General features: G+C 42.6%; 1 protein-coding gene across 1 annotated transcript in view; it reads left to right on the top strand.

Annotated features, from left to right (window-relative positions):
• The window catches only part of cdk19 (cyclin-dependent kinase 19), a 72,299-nt gene that overhangs the window by 21,529 nt on the left and 33,958 nt on the right, over positions 1-16,812 (top strand). The window contains 4 exon segments of the mRNA XM_037751736.1: positions 10,884-10,994; positions 13,143-13,157; positions 13,159-13,203; positions 13,205-13,285. Coding sequence (XP_037607664.1) covers positions 10,884-10,994; positions 13,143-13,157; positions 13,159-13,203; positions 13,205-13,285 — 252 coding nt within the window.

The following is a 16,812-nucleotide window of genomic DNA, read 5'->3' as shown; positions in this document are numbered from 1 at the left end:
CTTGTACTTGTACACGGTCTGAAAAAAAGTGGTATCGGTGTATCCCTAATTAAAAAGGTTTACACTTGAATTGTAATTTCTGTTAATTTTGAATATTTGTGTACGCTTTATTATTTTAATAATTAATAACAATTCAGTAAATTTATATCTTTGTATTTATTTATTAGGAAAGCAATGTTTAAGTCAAGCCTGTATCGGGACTAAAAAAAGTTGTATTGGTGATTCCCTATGAACCATACAGTATAAACACACCAGTAAATCTGCTGTTGCAGTTCAATAAATGTAACTAGACGAGGTGCTTCTGATCTGATCCTGCACTAAACCTCTTGGAAGCTGCAGCTCGCGGTCCATCAGTGGCAGCCTAGTTAGCAGTATCTGTCTGCAAACAGCAGCAGTAACCAAATGGCTGCTACTGCTGTGCTGATGTCTTGCTGTGCCAGTAGTCGTCACGTCGTGCATTCTGGAGGGATGACGCTCGGTGTCCATGTTCCCCCTGCAGACTGAGTCCTGCACAGAGCAGGCTGCAGTGGGTTTATCGACCCGCTGCTTGCCAGCCACATGAGAGAGGCCATTAATCAGGCCTCAGGAGCAGGATGATGCTGGCCTTATAGCTGTTTCTCCCTTTGGTGCTTTTCTTTCCCGCTAAACTTCATCCCTCTGTGTGATGTGTTGTGAAGACGATTCTGAACCCTAATGCCTCCCACACACTATGAGACTGTGAAAAGACTTTTTAAAGACTGAAGTCTGACTCCCTCTCACGTCCAGCAATCTTCAGCTGAAACGTACGGTTTTAGCTCGTAGTAAGCTAATAGCAAACATTCCAGTAGCTAACGTTAGCTTGCAAGTAGCCCCGTTTAGGACAGTGGTTAGCTAGCTAGCTAGCTCTAACATATAGCATACTCAGCACTGCAGCTTTTTTCACTCTCCACTCTATCGTGGTACAAATGGGAGGACACGTCAAAGAGGCGTTCTTGTTCACTCCACAACTCCACCAGTTCCTCCCATGAATGTATTAAGAGAACTGGATACAGCGTTACAGGCATGTCTGTAAAGGGGTGACTCGTGGGTACCCTTAGCACCCATTTACATTCACATATCTTGAGGTCAGAGGTCAAGGGACCCCTTTGAAAATGGCCATGCCAGCTTTTCCTCGCCAAAATTCAGCGTAAGTTTGGAGCGTTATTTAACCTCCTTCCCGACAAGCTACCATGACATGGTTGGTACCAATGGATTCCGTAGGTTTTCTAGTTTTATATGTACCAGTATCTTCACTCTAGCTTTAAAACTGAGCCTGCTACAACCTCCAAAAGACAGGATTGCAGCTGGGAGGTTCATTTAAAATCATTTTGGAGAATCAATACAGTATCGCAAAACCTAATATTGCAATACTCGTGTATCGATGTTTCCTTGCACCCCTAATCTTTACTAGATCGTCTTGTTTACAATCCCAGGCGCAGGCTAAGTTTGAATTCCATAAATTGCCTACAAGTGTGACGGTCAGTGACCTGAGAACACACTTGGGTCTTGAGTAGCCTCTTTAAAGGTGGACTGCAGCCCTGGCCAGAGTCTGGCTTAGCTGGGAATGTTTGGAGCTTGTCCAGTGAGTTGCTTTCTCTCTCCAGGCCTTTACAAGAACATGACCTATTTTACTCAGAAGGGGGACAAACAGCGGACTCCCCCTGCAATGTTCGTACTCCTGCCTCTTCTTGGTAACTTAACCACCAATTTAATCATATTGATCAGTAGTATGGTGTATGGTGTTCTTGTAAAACGTTTTATACGGTTTTAGATTTATCAGTCAGTGTTTTACATCATTGATGATCAGCACCTTTTTGCAGCAGAAAACAGTTCAATATGATGACGACATTCACCAGTCTGCCCTCCACCATTCGGTTGAATAATGGCCTAAATGACCTTTACCTAATAGCACATAAAAGTGAGTCACAAGATTGTCTGGACCATTTTCCCACAGGACACCAGGCTTTCTGTGGCTCAGGCTGGATTACACACATGTGATTATGGCTTGTGGTGGGACTTTGGTTTTATTGTTTTATGTTATTATATCAGCAGCTTGCAAACATTCAAAATTAACAATTAAGTCCTTGTTAAAAATATATTTATTTACAGACGAGATGTGTTACGTACAGTAATGCGTCAGACAGCTTAAGAAAATCGACCATCGCGCGTCCCCTGGCAGTGAAGCGGCATGTCAGTATTAACAACACTGGGAAACCTTGTAATTTTATCTTGTCACTGAATCACTGGTATTGTTTACACTCTCAGACACTTGCTTACCACATGCACCAGCATACATAGATGAGCAGAACCATGTACAACCATGGCAACAATAATCATGTTTGAGCTTTCTCAGTTGGACCGTTAGGCTGCATTCACACCAAATCAGGCTTTGCGACAATTAGCGGCAGGGTTGTGCGGCGGAGTGGCATTCAATGGCCTATTAAGCGACTGTACATGACCGTAAACGTCTTTTATTCCGTCATGGCTGGGTTGTAAATCTCTGGATCGCCGGTTATGTGATTGGCCACTGTGACGTGACGTCGGGTTGCGTTCCTCCGAGAGTTGATTCTGTTTCAACTTTTCGCCACAGGCCGCTGCGTTTTTCAGCACCCCCCGCAATCCCCTCCGCTGCAGGTTAAACAAACTACCCACGTTCAAATGAATGGGAGGACTGGCGTTTTCGCCACAACGCCAGATTAGGTGTGAATGCAGCCTTAAGGCCTTTGCACTGCGGGGGCGTGACGAATTAACGGCATCAAAATGGGAAATACTCACATTTTACGAAAAACTACATTTTACAAGATTACATCAGAAAACATCATGATGGCGTTAGAATTCACCTTTACCCAATACTAATTTTTACTGAATACAGCAGAAAGTTCATAAACATATAAGATAAGAAGGTAGTATATAAAACATAAGAAAAGAAGGTATTACATATATAAAATATATAAGATGAAAAAGTTTTACATATAAAACATATAAGATAAAAGGGTAGTACATATATAAAACATATAAGATAAGGTGTTACATATATAAAACATATAAGATAAGAAGGTATTACATATATTGTTACGCCCCACCCTTGGGCAGCCCTATTGGGGCAAATAACACTCCAACACTGACCCAAACCAACCACAAAAGACACCTTTAAAACTCTCAAAATCCATAGGATTTATTAAAAAAGACACATAAAGTCCTAAACTGAGAGGCAGCAGAACCAGCAATCCCCAAACCAGAAGCCTCTCTCTTCTGCTGCTGGCACAGGAGCTTTTAAACACCTCCTTCCCAACCTCGGTAATCAAATGCAGCACACCTTGGCACCTCGTTGAGGAGTGCAGCACACCTGGGCAGAGCTACTGGAGAGGGAAAAGGGACAGCAGCACAGAAAACACATACAGCTGTAACACCCCCACCCTTAAAACAATGAATAAATAGTTTGTCACATTGTCACTCAATCACACTCGCAAGTACAAAAGCATTTAAAGTAACTAATATGACACACAAGAGTTCACCGTGACAAATAACCACCATATTATTTGTTTATTGAAATGAAGTGTACTTCGCACTTAAAATTAGTAAAACAAATGTTTTACAAGGCTGTATTTTGCAGTTACCACAAACTAAAAGGTCACAAACCACAAGTTACTGCACGCAGGTATTTATTACAGCTACACAAAACAAAAAGGCATAAAAGTAGAGTCACAAACAAATAGCTGTGCAAAGTGCAAACTGGGGAAACCAGCTGTAGAGAGACACCCCAACCCGCCTACAGAGATGGCTAATTAACCTAGCTAGTCTTCAGTGGCTTGCCGAGCTCGAGGCAACTTTAAACGCTGAACTCAGTGCATCACCGAAGACCAAAGATGTAGCCAACTGTAATACACTGAAACGTACCCCCACTCAGGATTACCACCAAAAATAAGAAATGCAAAATAACAAAGTGGCGGGCTCTTTAAACCTGCCCGGTGACTACCTAGTCAGGGTGCTCTAAACCAAAAATCCAAGCTGGTCAAACAGTTATCCAGTCAAAAGCACAACGAAACAAGCAGCAATAACCACAAATGATCTAAATTCTACACTCAAAGGCCACAAAATACACACAAGAAACTCTCAAAATCCATAAGATTTATTAAAAAAGACAAGGGGAAGGGAAAAGGGACAGCAGCACAGAAAACACATACAGCCGTAACAATATAAAACATATAAGATAAGAAAGTATTACATATATAAAACATATAAGATAAGAAGGTATTACATATATAAAACATATGAGATAAGAAGGTATTACATATATAAAACATATAAGATAAGAAGGTATTACATGTATAAAACATTAAAATAGTAATGATGTGGTTTTAGTTAATGCTCTGGCTGCAGCAGTCTGAATAAATTGGAGTTTATTTAAGGTCTTTGTTGTCAGTCCAGCAAAAAGTGCATCACAGTAATCTAGACTACTGGAAATAAATGCATTAACCACCTTTTCAGAATCTGACTGTCACAGGAAGCGTTCTGAGATGATTAAAGGTAGTCTCGGAGATATTTAATATTTGCTTCCAGACGTTAAGATCAGCATCCAAAATCACACCCGAGGTTTTTGGCATGCTCACAACGTTTTTCACCGACTCTGGTGCCTCGAAGCCTTGAGAACTACTAAAAGAATCTCAGATATTTTCCCCGTCACCAGTCCTACCGGTCTCACAGCTTGTGCAACTTGCAGATGAGAACAAGAATGTAGGAGCTCGTATCTGTCATGTTTTGAGGCCACAAAGTATCCGTCTGCATTCCTTGTCTGTGTGGCTGTCAACTGTAAGCCCATTTGTTTCTACTGATGCTCATCACGTCAAGAGCACATTTTGATAATCGATTAATTGTCCTTTTTCAAGCAAAAAGGCCAAATATTCTGTGGTTCAGTTTCTCCAACGTGGGTTTTGGACTGTTAGTCGGGACAAAACACCACATTTGAAGTCGTCAACTTGGGTTCTGAGAAATTGTGATGGACTTTTTTTTTTAACTTACTAGTTGACAGTGACTCAAACTCCTCAGTGTAAGGGATAATTGAACGTTATTGTAGAACGTAAGTTATTAAATTACATTTTCTGCTTTTATTAAACAGTAAGTCAGCTAATCATTTAAGTAAATAAACTAATTTTGGTCTAATTTAGTGTTATAGCAGTAATTTAAACCGCTGTGTACAGCAACCACTACTACTCCTACTACAACAGCACTAGTATACAGTAAATGGGTTAAACACGTGTTCCTAATCCTGCGTCAAACGCTGGGTTTGTGTGTGAAAGCAGCATTAGTGCCACACTGAGTCAGTGATCATATGAGGTCTCAGTGGGTCTGTCTCGTCCAGCGCTCGGCCCCGCAGGGTTGAAAGTTGTGCCACAGAGCTGGGGGTGTGCAGGCCCTAAGCCCAGGGCTCATTACCACAATGCCCTATTATAGCCTGTGGATTACGGGTGTGATGAAACACAAACCTCATTTCCACATCCAGAGGCCAAATCAAACAGCCTGCATACAATTCCTGCATTATTCCCCCTCGTTTTTTTTCACTTCCCATGCTAAGGCTGCCCTCAACTGCCTTGTGGGTACAAAATTCAAAACCTAGCGTTTTTGCTGCACAATTGATCCAGTTATTACGACTGATGAAGTGCGTATTTATTTGATGATTCTGCTTATCTTTTTACGATCATCAGAATACATTAGCTCTGGGTGTTCAGGTCTGTTTTTTGAATGCTGTAATCCAAAGGATCTTTGGTTAGAAGTCAGTAAAACCAGCACAGGTTTTGGATGACTGCACTGTTATGACAATATTTCTTCATACACAGTAACTTGCTTGGTCTTTGGCTGTCTCCCCTGTTTATATGATGAAGATGAAAGGTCGGTGTCAAATCCAGTAAGACAAATTAGATTCTTGTGTCCTTAGAGCCGTCTCAATAGAATAACTACAGTATGATGATCAAGCAGGACGTTGTCCAAAGAGACAAATGTTTCTTCTTTCTGTAACAGCTTCTAGGACACGATGCATCATTCCCACAGTGAGTCTCAATCTCATCGCCAGCCAGGATACTATCCAAAGTGACAAGTTACAAGTGTTTCCTTTGTTTAGGAACGATTCCTCCACTATTTGATTATCGGGTCGAATGTGTCATGACCGTATATCTATAGATGGACGACGCGTCTCCGCTTCCTCCCACTGTACAAAAGTGAAGCCAAAATATCCCAGATACGGGAGATGCCATCTTGAGATTTGAGCCAGAGTCTGGGTATTATTGATCGAGGGGGTCTGGAGCCATGGTATCAAGATCCCGCCCACACATTTGCCCGAGCCAATCCCGAGCAACGTATGGCCGTAGCTTGTTAGCGTGAGAGCCATCTAGCTGTTACGTTAGCACCGCGGTAGCTGTTTGGCTAAGAAGACATAGCAACTAACTATAATATCTCTATAACTACGTTTATGATCTAATTGACACATGTTCTATCACACTGACTGGTGACGGTTATGGAAAGTTAAAGTTACATATTCTCTCTCGTTCATTTCCCGAGCTTCTGGCTGCGTCTACTTCCCTTAGCGCAGCTGTCAATCACAGCTTTCAATCATGATGTCACACCCGCTTTTTATAGCATCCAATAACTAATTAAAACCAAACTTATCAGAAAAATGAACACTTGAACATACATCAGCGTGATATGATCTAAAATGATAGAAACCATCTTTGGGAAAAATGATTTTGACGTGCACTTTGACTTTTTTTGGCCCATGTCCCATCCATTAACATGGAGGGGGTTGGGGTTTATGACCTATACTGCAGCCAGCCACCAGGGGTCGATCCAGATGTTTTGGCTTCACTCTTGGGGAGCTGTCATGTCGTCCATCTTTATATACAGTCTATGGACAGGAGTATTGTTGAGACCATCTTAGTGAAATCCAAGTTAGCTACCTTAAGCCGGGTTTATGCTCGCTGTGGTGTCCCCAGCGTGAGGGTGCACAAGCCAGAAATGACATCATCACGTATTGTGCGTAAAGCGTGAATGCTCCGTAAATTGACGCAGCGCTTTGTCGTGCACCTCTTAATTTTTGTAACAACAGGCGCCCGCTGCATGCGGGGCTTTTCAGACATGACTGCCACAATAAGATAAACAATAATAAACTTAAATTAAGAAGTAAAATAATGAATTATAAAGACTTCTTTTAAAATACTTTAAAAGCATGAGATCTCAGAAATCCACATTTGAGTGATATTTTGCCGGCCGAATCAAATTGTTTACTGGATATTAAACTTTCAACTTTGGTTTCATTATAATACATTTAATACCAGCCTCCTTTCTTTACTGGGATTGTATAAGGTGATAAAGTATGTCAAGTATGTCATGAATATGATATATGAGTTTACACTTTATTACAATTCCAGGTTTGGTTTATGGCGTTTTGCTGGTAACACTCATTGACTTCTTTTATTTCGTGTGTCCACCTCCTGGCATTTCGGGGAAAATACTGCGACGAACAACACTTTGAGTATAAACACCTTTGTGCTCACGTGCCGTCCGCGGTGGCCCACGCCACGGTGGCCTCACGTGAACAGTGATGGATGAGTTGATGTCAGACAGAAGCCAAAAAAATGTCTATACGGCACTCAAACTCTGAAAGATGCTTTACATGATGAAGTAGGTAAGTAATACCAGTACAGCTTGTTTGTGAGTAAGAGAGCAGCTCTCCCATGTTACTCAGAATTCTCTGAAATTAGAGCCTTCCTTGTGAGTTGCTGAGCTGGTTCCAAAACCGTAGGTATTTACACAGCTTTAGTTACTCTTTGAGTGTGAGCAGGGCCGGCTCTAACCCTTTTAGTGCCCTCGGTGAAGCCTAACCCTAGACCAGTAAACCGCAACGCATCAGACATCACAACGGTTTTAAAGATTTTTATTTTCATAAATAACTGTATTTATTATAATATAAATAAACAATTGGTCCCTGATATTGTTGGCTTAAAAGTGGTTGGTCAGTTTCACTACAACGAGAGTGACAGGAGTGAAAAGTGTATTTCTTTCTTTCTTTATTTATGGCCCTGTTCAGACCTGGCATTAAGATGCGTCCTCAGTGATCCAATCACAAGTGGACAGCTTTAAGTACGTCTGTTCACACCTGGCATTAGAATGCGTCCTCCACATGCGTCTTGAGTGACCACTTGTGATCCGATCTCACTTCCCCGCTCTATATACAAATAAACACATAGTAAAACACACGGATAATACAGTAGACGTTTTGACGTAATATTAAAGAATGTCAGTAATGATATTGTGAATTCGGGTACATTTTATTAACATTTTTATAAGGTCAAAATATAAGGTTATTGGACCGGCGGTCCCTGGAGCGCTCGCCTGTCTGTTCACATGAGGAGCGCGGTGATCCCGCGGATCCCAGCAGGACGTCAGTTGAGTAGGCGGTCCTTAATGTGGCCCAGGACACATTCGTGTACATACTGCTAAAAGAATGTGGTTATATGTGGCCCTGACCACCTCTGAATGTGGTCTGAAAGATCCGATCTCAATGCGTCCTCAATGCGTCTTGAGTGCGTTCACACCTGTACTTAGAGCTGTCCACTTGTGATCTGATCACTGAGGACGCATGTTAATACCAGGTCTGAACACGTCCATTGTTCATTTGTTACCTCAATGCAGAAAATGAGGACGGGCGCCTGCTGGCATTTTTTTTTTTTAGAGGGCGACCAGTACGCCCCTGAAGGGGGCGCCCTAGGCGACCGCCTATATGACCTATATATGCCTTAAGCCGGCCCTGAGTGTAACTTTAAGTGGACAAGAATCATCAAGCTGCAGGTTCACATTCCATAAACCACTTATGGCAGGCTTTTGCTCTCACAAGTTTTTCACTGCATTGTGGTCATTGTTAGGGAGTTCTCCCTTTGTGTTACTCAGTTACTAAGAAATTAGGATATTGGACTGGAGTCAGCCACCATGTGTAATGTGCAAAATGTGAAAAGGTGGAGCCAAAAAGCAAAGTGCATACAGAAGAACAACCACACAACGGCTGGTGCGTCTTACTGTATGTGAAGTACAGTAAGAGTCCTGACAGCCTGTGTGAGTGAATAATTCATTCAGTGGGTGGCATTCACTGTGTCCCCGTTCTGAAACAGCCTGCCGATATGGAGGCCTGTCTAAAGGGCATGATTGATTACGGATAGTCTGTGCTGGGCAGCAAATGGCAACAGGGTGGATGGGAGTGGGTGAAACCAATGAACCGGTTACAAAGACCCAGAGAGAGGTTGTGTTTGAATGCTGCAGCACAGTGTGCAGCATTAGCCAGGATGGAAGTCCTCCATTATGCAGCTGTCTTACTGTTGACTTCCATTAGGCCTTCAGCTGCTGTTACAGCCGGGGACCCCACTGATACATGAAAAGACAACGTCACAAGTTTCCATACTGGTCCTTGAAGCTGCCTGCTACGATGGATTAACTCAGTCTGTGACTGGGATAGTTTGTCCCGTTGGAGTCATATTGTATTATCTTTCACTTAGATAAGATAAGATAATATAAGATAAGATAATCCTTTATTAGTCCCACAGTGAGGAAATTTGACAGCAGCAAAGGAGACAGTGCAAACAGACATCAGAAAAAAAAAACAAAAAAAGCTATAATATTAAGTAAACAATAAAGATATAATAAATAAGTAAACAGTAAAAAACAAGATAAACAGGGCGCCTGGGTTAGCTCAGTTGTAGAGCGGGCGTCCATGTATTAAGGCTTGGTCCTGACCACGGCGGCCCGGGTTCTGTGGCCCTTTCCGCATCCACTCTCTCTCTCCCCCCTTTCAAGACTCTATCCACTGTCCTGTCATAAAAAATGGAAATGCCCCCAAAAAAAATAACTTAAAAAAAAAAACCAAAAAAAACAAAAACAAGATAAACATCATCACACATGAATACAGTTGGGCTCATTGGATCCACAAGAGTCTCAGCTTTACAGTGATACCCAATTTATGTCATTCCAAGACTGTTTATGGACCCTAGTATGCAGAAATATTCAAACACACCATTTAGAATAGGAGAAAATAACTAATGTCTGTAAAGGGGAGACTCGTGGGTACCCATAAAACCCATTTTCATTCACATATCTTGAAGTCAGAGGTCAAGGGACCCTTTGGAAATAGCCATGCCAGTTTTTCGTAGCGTTATTTAGCGTCCGGGCCCTCTGAGAGGTTAACATAGTCAGAAAAAGAGCTAAAATCCAGGCAGTACTGGCATATTTAACGAGACATTTATCAGTTTTTTAGATCATTTATATATTAATTACTCTCTATCTTTATGTGTAATATGTATCCATGCTGTAAATGGAGTCAATCACAATATTCTTAAGGGGTTTTTTGCACGAGAGCCAGCAAATGGCAGGTATGTCATTACCCATTCTTTGTTTTTGTGGCTGCACCACGGATCATTTTCAAGAGAATGTGCTCCAATTAGACGAATTGAGCACGGCATACATTTGTGTTTGAGACCAGTGGACGTGGTTTGTTGCTTGTGTACAATTTTATTTTTCCTCACATTTTTGTCATGTAAAGAAATATATTGTATTGGAAAGCCTCGGGGTAAAGATTGTCCTGATTATAATCCTGTAAATTTGGCATTAACCGTAACTTAAGCTGCTATTTACGGGGTCACCGCACTGAAGGAATTTGTCCCCGTCTTGCTATTTTTCCAACAGTTAAAAGAACTTTGTGCTCTGGGTTATTATTAAATCAGTATCACATGTTTGCCGTGCTTACACACAAAGCTGGCGATAAATTAAAATGTTATCACGTATCTCGTCCTGTTTATAAATTCTTCACACGTTGCTGTCGTGTCTTTCAGCTGTTACGAGAACTGAAACACCCGAATGTGATCGCCCTGCAGAAAGTGTTCCTGTCCCACAGCGACAGGAAGGTCTGGCTCCTCTTCGACTATGCCGAACATGACCTTTGGGTGAGTCTCTCTCTGTGTGCCGTCGCTACATGCTACAGCACATGTGTGTACATGGTGTAACGGGATATTTCCACAATGAATCTAATTTACTGTGTCACATGTTTCACTATGAACCTGATGACCCTGGCACAGAAAAGGTTTCCATATGAGTTATTTGGCAATATAAGATTGAATTAGTGTTGTATTTGACACACATTTACTTTTTATTTACCTGTCTATTCTCTGTGCTGAGTGCAGCTTATTTAAACCTAGATTCCGAACATCGTACAGTGTATCCCCGAGGTTGACTGCTTTGGCTGGCGGACGGGCTGGGGGAGCCTTTCTCCAAATTTAACACTTTAAAAGTTTCTTTAAATATTTATAAGTCACTTTTCAAAATCCACATGAACCTCTCTTAACATCGGCGTAAATTAGATCCAGCGCCCGCGCTTTCTAAAAAGAAAATATGTCTTTTAACCCCATGAGACCCGCGATCAAGACCGCTTTACTGTCTTTCAGAGGCTGTAGCAGATTCAGTTTTAACTGAAGATACTAGAAAACCTAAGGAATCCATTGGTACCAACCATGTCATACTAGATAGATTACTAGATTGCGCCGGTATGAAACGCATTAACTGCAATGTAAACCCATCCGCAGCAACAGTAAACACTCAGGGAAAGTGCTGTGACATAGTTAAAGAGCAAAGAGACACACAGGGCGGGAGGGAGGGAGGGGAGGTGGATGGTCCGACAAACAAACACAACGCTTTCATCCAGGGGACCGCCGTTTCTGTCCCATTCGTCACGTTACAATCAGCTGTTCGTTCGTGTCCCGTGTTCACAACGCTCAGTGTCATTTCTACTGTACAAACTGTAGTCGTTTTAAGCCTAACCATGGAGTTCTTTCCTAACCTGACTATAGTGGCTGTGATGTCGTAATCCTAAAGTGACGGCAAGGCCCGTGTCAAAGCGGCGTTATGTGACGAGCTGGATTGAGAATGTGTTGTTGTAACCGGTAGGCTACCAACAACGTTATCTTCACTTCACTTGTTCAACTGACTTCAACAGTTCCCGGATCTCCCGGCGATCTTCCGGCATCCATTGGGCCCGTAGAGCAGGCGCCATAGCGTAATAGTAGTCCTTAAACCCCGCCTCCCAGCCCTCGCTTTAGGCTCGTCTGGGGCTCATTCACATGAACGGAGTAAGGGGAATAACTCAGCTATTAGTGCATTTTACAACTTTTAGGACCTAATGATTTAAATAAGGGCTATTAGAGTGTTTGTACTGGAAGTTGATTAAAGAAAAAAAATGATCCACCGAGTTACAGACGTCTCTTTCCCATGTAAGTCTATAGGAAAAAGTCTTTTTGGGTCCAATGGCATCATGTGACGGACACGGAAGTTGTAGTACCGCCGTTTGGTCACTACAAAAATTTGCTTCAAAACCCAGCGCTCTTCCTGGGGGGCTTGGTTTAGATAACAGACACTCAAATGTCCTGCTGCTACTACTACAGACATGTGAACTAACCACAGACACTCGACTCGTTCACGGACTTGCGGTGGTGCGCTGTGGCAGAATGAATATAGGGCAAACAACGGAGTGGCTATTTGGCGTTATTTTTTGGCACCAGGCCTGTACAATTCTAGGGGAAACACTGTACAGTAATATCTGCTGCACTTTTAGGCGATCCACAGGCAACATGATGTCATAACACACTTCAAAGACATTTGTACACGTGAGCAGTGAGCAAGATTAGAACCATCAATATTTCCATATTATTGAATATCTATAAAGATAAATGTATTTTTTGCTGGTTTGACGTTATCATGTATCCCCGAATGAACCCTGTGTTGCCTACTTCTAGACCTTTTTTCTCTTTGAAATATCGTCTTTACACCATACCATGTTGGCCAGACAACACCAGCCAATAATCTGGCGATACTAAATGTGTCAATGTACCAAACACTCCAGCCTGGACTTGGAAATGCTATTCTCTGCTAAACATTCATCTGCCTGCTGGTGTTGATTTCCCGCCCTGGTACGGCATACATAAATCCCAGCATTAGAGTTAAGCCTAATTTACCAGGCACAGCCGAGATGCGGAGAAGCTGTTTTTCTTGTGAATGTTGTAGCTCAGAACTGACAGGTTCTTGCTTCACTGCCCTCGCAGCACATCATCAAGTTCACACCGCGCCTCCAAGGCCAACAAGAAGCCCATGCAGCTGCCCCGAGGGATTGGTCAAGTCTCTCCTGTATCAGATTCTGGATGGGATCCATTACCTCCATGCCAACTGGGTGCTCCACAGGGATCTGGTGAGCTGCTATATTAGCTTCACTGCTCCAGTTTCTCTTTACAGACACACCAGCTCCGGCACACACTTCATCCTGGAGCCCTTTCCAAAAGGGACACGTCAACGTCACAGGAACACTGTTTGTCTCATAGCAGCCGTGTGTGTGTGTGTGTGTGTGTGTGTGTTTGTGTGTGTTTGGCGTCATCGCACGTGTCCAGGCAACGGACGGATAAATGGAGATTTAAAAATAACTGAAAATACAACAACCAGGCCACGAAAAGGAAACCTAAATTCTAAATTCTGTGGTGTAACAAACAGGTCGAAGTTTCCAGATTAGTGCAAATTAAATTTAAATTAAACAACAAACACCTCAATACAAAAAACTCCCTTTAGAAACACTACATCCATGTTTTTCTGCTCATTTTCTGTTATATTTGCTGAAATTCATCCCGACAGCAATCGATAAATCAAATGCTCTGTAAAAAAAAGAAAGACATCTGGTATCTGTGGTTGTTGCAGGACTGTAATAAACGCGTCCAGTCATTTCAAGCTGCTAGCTTGACGGCCCCTTTTCATTCCCAGGGCATGAAATACTGTGTCATGGCTTTGCCACGGCCGTTGGCATTCGATACCTACAAGGCACCCATTAGCGGCGGCAAGGAGTATAGAAACAAAGAGACAAAACTCTTTTTTTGACAACAGCCGCTGCCGCCATTTTGGACTGAAAACGCTTATTATATTAATAATATTTTATTGTTCAACACAGGCCATTTTGGTAGAATATTACAATAGTTTTGAAATAATTTGGTTTTCTTTTGTACGACACTTTTTAGGTGGACGTTTTACTGGCGTCCGATAGTCGCTTTCAGTCCAAAGTGGCGGTAGCGTAGCTCTGCTGCTCGGCGCTGACGTTGCAATGAAACGAACAACTGACTTTTGCGGCCGTATGAGGGCCTTCCATTAACTACAATGTAAACCCATCCACGGCAACAGTACACGCTCAGGGAAAGAGCGGTGGTGACGTAGTTTAAAGAGTGAAAGAGACACACCAGGCGGGTTGGAGGGGAGGTGGATGGGTCTGACAAACACAAGGCTTTCTTCCAGGAGACCGCTGTTTTGTGCCCCGCGTTACAATCAGCTGTCCGTTCGTGTCCCGTGTTCACAAAGTCCAGTCGTATTTTCAGTGTAAAAATGTAGTAATTTTAAGCCCAACCATGTGTTTTTTTCCTAAACCTAACTATAGTGGTTTTGTTGTCTAAACCTAAGCAAGTATTTTTGTTTAATTCACAACATTAACCACGTGTTTACTGTGACCGAAAAGTGACGCCGAGGGGTCTGACACAGCGTCACACACACAGAATGAATCATAATTAAAGACGATAAAAGTTCATACTGTTGATATCTCTCACCTTGACACTAGCTGCACCTCTTCTCTCTCTCTGTCACTCTGAACCGTCCCAACCAGCAGAGCTTTGTTATTTTTTAGTGCAGGTGCTGTTTAGTCTGTCTGCGGTGTATTATGATGTGTGTGATTGTAACGCCTGAAGAGCAGAACGTCCTGATCTCTGAATGTTGTGTGACTCGTCTCCCCTTTAACCTGGCTGCAACACACGGCTGGTTCCTGTGAGACTCGCTGCACCTTGGTTTTCCCACAGTGCTTTGGTTAGAGGGAGATTTCACTCAGTGCAGCTGAGAGTCAGGCTGCAGCCGGCACACAGGCCTCTCATTGTGTGTCTTCAAATCTCGGTTTAAGATGGCAGAGTGGCAGGAATTAAATCTAAATTGTTGCGTGTTCACAGGAAGAAAAAAAGTTATCTCACTGACAGTCCACTCTTATGTGGGTCAATATATCAATATTATTGGTGCGGTTTTTCTCGTTATTTTGTTTGTTCATTTCCTCTGAAAATGCTAATGAATAACGATAGTGTTTTATTTTTAAAGAAATAAGGTTTATGTTAGCTATAGTGAACATTTTTTTCAAGCTGTTGTCCATCAGGTGATGTTATTTGAAATTCCAACTAGTGAAGTTACAAGCTGCTATTCAGTAGTTAAGCTACAGACAAGTAAACTATGAGTTCGCGAGTGATTGACCTGCCGGCTCACATAGACAGTAGGATGGACATCAGACCTCAGATCAGCTCTGACTGCTTGTTTTCCTCCGGTCTGTGAAATCTTGCAGATGCTGTTAGGAGCACCGGAGGACACCGGAGGACACAGAGGCACATGATTTTTTTTCAGGTTACCCGTTTCATGTACTACTGTCACGATTATAGGCTACCCGTTTTATAAAAAATAACTTTTTTTAATCATATTTGCTCCAATCTCACCTACTTCAGCTTTAATGTTATCATCCATTAAACTAAGAATCGTTGTGTTTTCGTTACATTAGAATGACCCCTTTATGTAGGGAGCAGGTCCTCTTCACGGAGTCCGCCATGTTGCTCCACCATGTTTCTACAGTAGCCGAGAATGGACAAAACCAAACTCTGGCTCCAGAGAGAGCCTTTTGCGTTTTTACGTTACCTGGAGGCCACCGTAGTTTCTCCGACACCGCTTGGAAAGGGAGGAGTGAGCGGAGGGGTATTCGCTGGTTGCAATCTGCAACCACACCACTAGAATGTCTATAAAATCTTACACACTGCACCTTTAAGTAATTTACAAAAAGAAATGCAGTCTCAGCTTTAATTAACTATAAAAAAAAAATGAGTATGTTCGCCGTGGAGAACGGAGATGGCCGATTCTGTTGTGGAGGCAACAGATTGCGGGATGCGGTGCGATCATAATTTTACTTCCAGAGAAAACAAAATGTAGCGACGTAGCGTTTGGTTGCGCTGCCCCTTCACTTAGAGGAAAAATAGCTTGCTCCTAGAAATGTTACATCATTTCAAAAATAGCTCTGCTTCCCGAACACTACTAGGTATGTATTTAAAGGGGCTCAACACTGCTGTCTAATCCTTCCTCTATCCTTTATTTTGCAACCATCCCCGATTCCAAACTGTTCTGCGATCACCAGCCACAAACCTGCCACATAACATGCCAACTTCCTGTGGCAAACACGTAATCTGCCGCAAAAGTTAAATTTTTTCAACGGCAAATTACGGACCGAAAAAAACAAAAACGGAAGGAGGAGTTTTGCAAACACATCGGAGATCACGGAGGTTCCCATGAGATTAATTAACTTCCGATTGACTCGCATACGTACACAGAGCTATGTGGAAACGAGGCGTAAACAGACACTGATGTGTAAAATTGGTGGAGTTCTCCTCGGGCACGGTACGGATCAAGCGTACCTAATGTGAAAACGCCCTAAGATATAGTTATGAGACACATATTATCTCATATCAGTGTGGTCCGGATTAGAGCTGAACCAATGTGCCTCCACGCAGCAGAAAACATCAGATCAGTCTCATGTGAGCTTCAGGAGCAAACGGAATTGGAGCTGTTTTCTTTCTCTCATATGTGACTGTGCGCTGTGAACTCCCACAGCCCATCTGTATGTGTGGCTCCCTCGCTCTTATCTCTCCCTGCATCCGTCACTCCCAACCAGAA

Source organism: Sebastes umbrosus, chromosome 18 (assembly GCF_015220745.1).
Source record: "Sebastes umbrosus isolate fSebUmb1 chromosome 18, fSebUmb1.pri, whole genome shotgun sequence".
NCBI classification, from domain to species: Eukaryota; Metazoa; Chordata; class Actinopteri; order Perciformes; family Sebastidae; genus Sebastes; species Sebastes umbrosus.
The sequence above is the reverse complement of the archived record's forward strand: the minus strand, read 5'-3'. Positions and strand labels throughout refer to the sequence as shown.